Source organism: Pavona decussata, unplaced genomic scaffold, assembly GCF_977016875.1.
Source record: "Pavona decussata unplaced genomic scaffold, jaPavDecu1.1 SCAFFOLD_199, whole genome shotgun sequence".
In the NCBI taxonomy this organism is placed as follows: domain Eukaryota; kingdom Metazoa; phylum Cnidaria; class Anthozoa; order Scleractinia; family Agariciidae; genus Pavona; species Pavona decussata.
In genome coordinates this window covers 61,498-69,701 of record NW_028145607.1, presented here as the reverse complement: position 1 = coordinate 69,701, position 8,204 = coordinate 61,498, and the positions used below count along the sequence as shown (strand labels likewise).

At 37.8% G+C, this 8,204-nt stretch overlaps 1 protein-coding gene across 1 annotated transcript; it reads left to right on the top strand.

The window, feature by feature from the left end:
* Positions 1-480: 480 nt before the first annotated feature.
* LOC146461322 (bone morphogenetic protein 10-like) lies at positions 481-4,814 on the top strand. Its single transcript, XM_085086942.1, has 3 exons — positions 481-745; positions 1,634-1,920; positions 4,212-4,814. The coding sequence occupies exons 1-3, from the start codon at positions 628-630 to the stop codon at positions 4,812-4,814; spliced, it is 1,008 nt and encodes a 335-aa protein (XP_084943068.1). The 5' UTR covers positions 481-627.
* The last annotated feature ends 3,390 nt before the right edge of the window (positions 4,815-8,204 follow it).

Below are 8,204 nucleotides of genomic sequence, written 5' to 3'. Positions count from 1 at the left end.
TAGAGGGCCGGACAAAAGCGCTCACGTTTTTCTCAGAAACAATCGTTTCACCTTTGATATCAAAACTTCTTTCTGAAAAGTATATGCGTGTTTAAAAATATATTTATTTACAGCTCTTGTAACCCATCGAAATAGAAACATATGGTCAGAGATATTAAAAACTTAATAAAATAAATTGAGTTAAGAAATATCTCTATATTTAGAAAAATCGCTTGTCTGTCACGCGCCGTTTTCATTTAGGGTTTTTTTTCGAAATCATTAGGAGATTCATTATTCAAGTAATATCTGCAACACAATTTTATGAAAAGGTGCAATTTTCTGAGCAAGTTCCAAAAATATTAAGAATGACGGCTTTGTTTGGTTGTTTACTTTTGAATGTTTGTTTCCATTGTTTCAGAAATTGACTTTGACAGTTCCTGCCCGCCCATAATTCCTAACTTGTTTGACAGATGTGAGTGCAACGAATAATCCGAAAGCATGAAGTTTAAGTTGATTTTCTTCTTTTCTGTGGTCTCTGCGACTGTTGCAGTAACAAACACAACATACCGCGACCATGGATCAAAGAATAGAGCAGGGAGTGTCTCACAACATTCCAAGGAGATTGGGAGGTTTCCGCTTCACTCTTACATGAAACAAATTTACTACACTCGAGCTCGAGGCAATAGAAATGGAAGTTTTACGGTTTCAGTACGAAACCAGAAGATTCTCGCTACTTCAATTCGTGGTTTTCAACCAGAAATGAACGGTAGGTTTCCTTTCGCACGTTCAGTAAATAAGGTTGTTGTTCCATTGCCGTTAAGAACCATCGCCATTATCTTGTTAGTGGTGACTTTTTCATTTGGTGTTCATAAATAGGAAATTCACTCCTGAAAAGTTTTATTTCTAAAGTGGGATGAAAATGTACTGTGTTTAATCTGTGTTTCCTCAACCGAGAGTATTACATGTAAATAAAGTTAGCATGCTCTAAAATTGTCGTTTGGATTAAATTAAATCAATGGTCATAATTCGCTCCTCGTTTTACACGGTTGGAAATGTGTCAACATTGCTATTCTGTTTTCCAGCCAATGTGTTTCTTCAGTAATTTGTGTGTAAAATATGTTCTTCGTCAACGTTATTGCAAGTACGGATTTTCTCGGGCGAACACGGATGCAAACCTTTCTTTGATTTGGTAATGCTCCATGTTTACACGCCAGATAAGACAGATGTCACGATAAAAAGTAAAAACTTCTGGAAATTTACACAATTAAGTCGCGAATAGGTATTAAACATTTAGGAAACACAAACTTGTGCATACTTAACCTTAGGCGAGTGCGTGTTTATAGGGCCCTGAAACCGGAAAGAGCGGAGCGTTGCCATTTTAAATGAATGTCGGTGTTCTCCAACACGTCTTTAACATATCTAAATAGTCTAAATACGACAGCATCTTTCATGGAAGCAAAATTTGCTTCTGAAAAGGCAAAACATTTACAATTTCTTTCCACAAAACATGTGGGAAGGACTTAAATTGGGAATATTTTGGAAGGCTATGTTGCCTATAAAAAATGGAGCATTTTAATCTCACAAAAATATTCTGTGATGCATCCATAGGAGATCGGAAAATAATTGTTGGCACATATTTTATTATCTTTCGCAGGCACCAGAAGAAAATACTCCGCGGTGGATATGCAGTTTCGTTCCGGACAAATTTTGCAAGATGACATTGTGGTGGAAGCAGAATTGATTTTGACGTCTAAACGTTCGCGAGTGAGCCGCAAATTTAATGTCAGCGTATATGCTGATCAACCTGTTTCAGCGCCAATTGACAACATGTGGATAGATTCCCGCGCTTTGCCGCGGAGAGCCAACGTGGAGTTTGGACTAAATGTGACACCTGCGCTGAGAGCTTGGAGTCTTTTGTCAGAAAAGATTTACACTTTTAAGGTAATTTAACTTAATGGGATTACAAAATTTTAAATAAACAAGCAAAAGAAGGAAGAAACAGAGTGAATTTTTAGTGTTTCTTCAAGGGTCTAGGCAGTCATCAAAGCTATTTTAATTAGCTATTTTACTTGAGCTTTGAGTTGAGAGGCTGTGAACAAGTATGACACGTTTTCTTAACAGCATCTAACGGCTTCAGGGTGCCATAACTTACTATAGTTTCCTTGAAGCAATAAAATAATTGAGATGATTTCTGGGCATTGGAAATTTAAGGGAAAGGTTGCAAATTCTTTGAGTGAATAGTGCACATGAAGGTCAGAATCTGCAATTCAAAGCTATCGAAGTCAAACACGTTTGTGTTAGAGTGTTGATAACTTTGATACCAGTTTCCATAAATGTTTAGGGCTGGGGCTGGAGGGGGTCTGGGCTGCACCCTCCCACCCTGGCAACCCCCCTCCCCCACCCCCACCCACACACATTATTATGAAGAATTATGAAGAAATCAATTTTTTTAATTTTTTTTTGGGGGGGAAAACTGGTATGGTATATTTTCATCATATCAATTAGACATAATTATTATGATGAAAATCTGCTACCCAAATGCCATACCAATAAAGAGTAAAAAACCAACCGTACGCTTTGTAAAGAAGAAAAGGATCGAAGGAACACTTGTTTACTAATAAAAGAGCACGTAGAACTTATCAATTACTTTCAATCCACCCAAAAGTGGTACTGAGTTTAGCCTGCACCCTACGATCTGATAAAAGTAAATATCAGATACACTGTTGACAGAAACTTAACATAAAAAAAAGAAAACTTCAGGAAAGCAATGTCCACAGAGAAAAAAGAGTTGAGTTGCCAAACAAAAATTTAGAAAAAAATATTGAAAAAGGGCCAATAGCATCAGGGCGCAGTTATTCAAAGCCCGATTAAGCTAATCCTGGATTAACGTGAACTTTGATTTGAGTTTAATACCTAATCAATAAAGATTCTTCCAAAAGATTTTTGTCCTTCAATATATAGACTTAGACTTCTCTTTACCTTCAGCATGACATCAGCCTTTAAACCAATTTTTTACGAGCGTGATGAAGACCTTGATTAACTTGTAATCGTGGATTAGCGTTAATCGGCTTTCGAACAACTGGACCCAGGTCTATTGATAATTTTTGACCAGCTTAAAGACTGTAATGAACCATCTATGACAACCATGAAGACATAATTCAGTTTTTGTACTCTACGTTCCAGAAAGCACTGATTTAAGACAGTTAAATAAGTGAAAAAATAATAACCCAAAGAATTTCAAGAATTTCAAAGATTAGGGAGTGCGTTCGGTGATCTCGATCCCAGGCTCCCTCTCTCTCTCTTTTGCCAAGTTGGTGCTGATGTCATTTGCGGGGCCAGATACGCATTCCAAAATCTATTTATTCATTCGTTGATCGATTGATTGTCCCATACAATCTAGACTCCAAACGCAATAATGAGTGCGTTCTTTTAACGTCGAACGCAATTAGTAGATGTTAGGTTATAGAGTTGCCAATAAGTCGAGCTCAGGAAAATTTTTTTTTAAGAAAAACTAGATACAGTCCACACACCTGCGCTTGGGGTATCGAGGAGCGCGAGCAAGATGGGAAGTTAGGGTTCAACTTTCATACCAGTTGCTGTTTGACCAGCAGTGAGAGACAAAGGATTTTGTGACATTAGACCTTGAAAAATTTATACGGGTGCTTAGTAGTTTACGATCCCATGAGGCCCATGCAGCTCTATCTATCCCTATAACGTTTGCAATAGCTATTGCAATATGACAATTTAAATATAGAAACAGGCAAGGGGCCAAGAAATACTCATTAAAGAAAGCTCCATCAAAAAAAAGCTCTACTGTATTCATATGAAAGTTTCATATGAATAAGAGCTACAAAGACATGAAAGCTCCGTCCCTGTGCACCAGCGGCCAGCAGGTTTCATTTTGGTAAATTAGGTTCAACACAACCCCCTTTCCAGTGAAAAAAGTTTGCTCGTACGCTGATCTGGCTGTTTTTACGAAACCGTACACTTTTTACACGGTCATTTTGGGGTTGTAAAAATTAGAATTGGCAGAAAAGGTGGTCCACTATAACTCCCTTGAATACCTGTTAATGAATTCACTATCCAGCAACTTGAAACTCTTGTAAATTCGGAATTCCAATCATTACGTGGAATCTAAAGTCCAAGAATTTATTAGATTACCTTTTGAGGGTAAGGGTTACAATTTTATGTTGGAGGAATGCCTGATTAAGGATATGTTCTTATATCCCTAGTTGAAGGTGGAAAACATCCATAAGAACAGCAACGATACAGCTTCCATGTTAAATTTTTGGAGGTGTTTCAAACATGGTTATGAACATGGACCTTTCCTGGTGCTGTACACACAATCCAAGAACCCACAAAGCAAAGATGATACTTGGAAGTTGGTGACAGTCAATCCACACGCATTTTATCCCAATCCAGTGAATACTACTGAGGCCAGGAACAGCAGCGACATTACACAGAATCGAAAACATCCTGGAAAAGGTGATGGCAGGTATCCACGGAATCCAACCCTGATATGTTACCAGGTGTCATTTGCGATCAAAATGAGAGACTTTTATAGTAATGTGATCCTGCCAAACATTGGTTTTCTTAACTACTGTGATGGTTACTGCCATTTCCCAATCCAAAATCACTTGACACCCACCATCCATGCCGTCATCTGGGCATTGTGGTGGAAAAGGAATAGCGCCAATTCGTATCCACCAAAGAAGCCACTGTGCGTTCCTACTAAGCTGGATTCACTAACGATTATTCTTTCTGACCCAGAAACTGGGCAGCTTATACAGAAAGAGTGGCTGGAATTTTCAGCCAAAGAGTGTGGCTGTCGTTAATATTACAGTAGTTGACTGCTGGCGTTGTGTTAAATGTCTGTCAGCTTAAAACCCCACTTTTACAGAGGTTTTCCCAAAGAAAGGGGGTGGAGTTAAACAGTTCACCCTCCTATACCCAAGAGACACTAAATTTGAACGAATCATACAGAACTTTTAAAAATACCAACTAAAGAGCTCGAAATATTTTTCTTATCGTTGTATTGGTTAAAGGACGTTGTTACCGAAAAGGTCCATTTAAACGTGCCCAAAGGATTTCACCCTAGCTCCAAAGCACCTTCCACAGCTTAATCAATAGCCGTTAGGTAAATTGAATTCCTTTTTAGTGAATGAATTTGAGGCTGTTATCTGCTGATTAAGACTAAAAGCTCAATCAAATTTTGATCTCAGTAGTGAACGGTCCAGTTTTGCCTTAATTGTTCAACAACTTCTGTTAATCTTGATTAGAGCGAACCTACGTAACAGGAAGACACAAGAAAGAGGCACATCTTGTGTTTCTATCGTGAAGTCCACTTTATACGCACCTATCCAATCACAAACGACAAGAGATAGGCTGTAATAGAAATTACAAATTATCCTGAGAAAAAAAAAAAAACAAACAACGGACAGTTTCCCGTCGCGGTTCTCAACAAGTGGAAGCTCACTAATACGCCGCCATGTTGACTCTTACCTCATACTTTCACTGTTCTGGGAAATTTAATGTTGTGTTCCTCAAGAAAGATCCTCGCAGTTATTTACGCAACGCAAGTAGTTGCGAAAAGAAAGCCCTAAAAACATTCAGGCCTGAACGGGATATGTGTTTCGAGTCCCGTTCAAACTTGAATTTTTTTTTAGGTTTTCTTTTTGCAACTGCTTAAGTTGCGTAAATAATTGAAAGGGTCTTTCTTCTATTTAATATTTCATCCGCAGTCCAAATATATGTTTGTATTCCCCTTTTCACTTTGTTGAGGTCGGCTTCACTCTAGCGTCATAAAAAGATGGACATAACGGCACAGAGAAAGCATCAGCTTTTTCTTCATGTCGTTATGAAAACGTCATTAGGTTTCTGCTATATCGTTAAGTTGTTCACACTTGTGACAAAACATTGGCATGAATGTTTTTTGTTGTTGTTTTGACGGCCTTGGGCTTATGTCGTTATGTAGCGTGGTAGTTAGTGCCAGACTTACTAACAGACCTCGTACAATACGTACGTGATGAACTGTTGTCGTCCATCTCAGTTCCAATTAAGGCCTTAATCGTGAGTTCTGTGTTAAAAGTATTTAGTAGCTGCAATAGTATTGATGAGAAGTTGGTTTGGAGTTTGTTCTTAGGATAACGAGGTCGCTTCTTTTTCAAAACGTTTTGTTGAGTTCACATGGAAAAAAGAAGTGATTAGGGAAAAGAAATGTGTTCAAAGGTTTGGAAGTAAACAAGTCAATAAACTAAATGAGGTACGTTTAGGGTGACAAGAAGGGAAAGTGTGACTGCAAGGGATTTTTTTAAGGTAATTTAACTTTGCGAGTTAGATACTTCTTGAATTTAGTGTTTTTCTTATTCTTATCGAATACGCTAAAATTGTTACTTTTTAAGAATCTTTGACACGTACAATAACAAAGAAAGCCAAGCCAGACATACAAAAATAAAGTGTAGATGTTTATCTTATTTACTTCGCTTTTTGTTGTCAGTTTGTTTTCTGTCCTGTTTGTTTATTTTTCCTGAGCAATATACCTAGCACGCTGTGTATAATTAAACCGTTTTACTTAAGATAGGTTATTAAATTAAAATGGATACTTTGCCAGGTCGTACGTGGAAAGAAAGAAACTTTCGTCCACAACTAATTAATCCAGTATTTCTCTGCCATTCCGGGAGAAAGGAGGGGGGGGGGGGGGGGGGGGATGCAGTGGACTCGGAATTTTTGGTCGGGGGCGTGTGGCTCGGTTTTCCAAACCATGATCCTATTCCAGACCAAAGTATGTAATTTAAAATACAGACCCATTTTCATTCTTTCAGACCAAGCTGTTTCAAATCGATACCCTATTTTAGACACAACCGCTTCAAACCCATACCTTTGGCGCCTCACATACCTATGTAGCTTATATAGGGAAATAAACACCCCCCCCCCCCCCCCACCCTTACCCTCCACACACACCCAAGTGGGGTCTGCAATATTTAAACCAACACTTCAATGTTAGGCCAGCTGAGGTACCTTCTTCGCTTAGACATTGCTTAACGTTCGTTTTCCGTAAGTTGGGAAATAATGTGATGCTTATTAAAATAAGATCATTGAACTTTAAAGTATTAATGAATCAATATTTTGCTCGACTCAGTTTCCTACTTGACTTGGAAACAAAAAAAGAGAAAAAAATATGGCGACAAACGATATCTCATTATTTAGAGCGTTAACTTTACTTTAATTGTTCAACAACGTTTAAACCGCTCTAAAAAAAAAAAGACATGAAAAAATGCTTCTTGCCATTCGTTGGACATTCATTGTTACTTAGCTTTTTGTCGCCCCTGAAGAAGGTTAGTTTTTGTCTAACCGAAATATTGGGCAATAAAGTTATTTTAGCTGTCCGATCAGCTTTGCATTTAATTTTACATTCATTGTTACGTTGGATGTTTTTTTCCCCGAAGTTTTACAGCGGTTACCAATAACACGCGACCTACTGTCTTCAAAAGAGTTGGATATAGTTACGTTTTGTTGGACGTCAAAAAAAGAAAAGCCGTTGAAATTATTTTGAATGCTGGCTAGATTCCAAGGTAACCCGGCAGGAAACTAAGAATGTTACCTCGCTAAGAGAAGGTAAACTTTATTTAAATTGCCAGATCAAGGGAAAATGAAAGGTGTTTTTAAATTAAAAGTTTTAGTTTTCACAGCTGCACGTGATAATTTGCCCACTTGCACAAATCGCTGATTTTGCAAAATTATTACGGTAGCGATTAAAATTGTTTTTTTTTTTTTTTAATACGGCTCCATCTAAACCGAATGCCCCTTCTTTTAGATAAACTGGCCTGGAAATCAACTTTCATAAAGTTTACCATGTATAAGCGGATAAAACTGCCAATTTCTTTGTTCTGTTGCCTTCAAATGTTCTCAGAATTCAAAATAATTTCAATGGCTTTTCTATGATTGACGTCCACCAAAACGCAACTTTATCGGAGTTTTTTGAAAGCGATAGGCCGCGTGTTATGGTAACCGCTTTAACAGCTGACATTTTGCTGTCGTTTGTGGTTAACTCTATTGATTCTGCGTTCTGAAATTTCGCTTCGAATTTCATGTTATGTCATCGTTTGTTCATCTGTATTTCAATTAAGATTATGCATAATAAAAAGAAAGTTATCAGAATTCGATTAATTTATCACGGTGACGATCATTCTACGTACGTTTGCGACTGCTGAATCGAAAGCTCTACC

What these genes read in the sequence shown, in the direction of transcription:
- LOC146461322 (XM_085086942.1), top strand. Translation starts at nt 628, where the DNA reads ATGAAACAAATTTACTACACTCGAGCTCGAGGCAATAGAAATGGAAGT. An exon ending in TTTTCAACCAGAAATGAACG is followed by an intron (nt 746 to 1,633) that starts GTAGGTTTCCTT and finishes TATCTTTCGCAG; the next exon opens with GCACCAGAAGAAAATACTCC. An exon ending in AAAAGATTTACACTTTTAAG is followed by an intron (nt 1,921 to 4,211) that starts GTAATTTAACTT and finishes TTATATCCCTAG; the next exon opens with TTGAAGGTGGAAAACATCCA.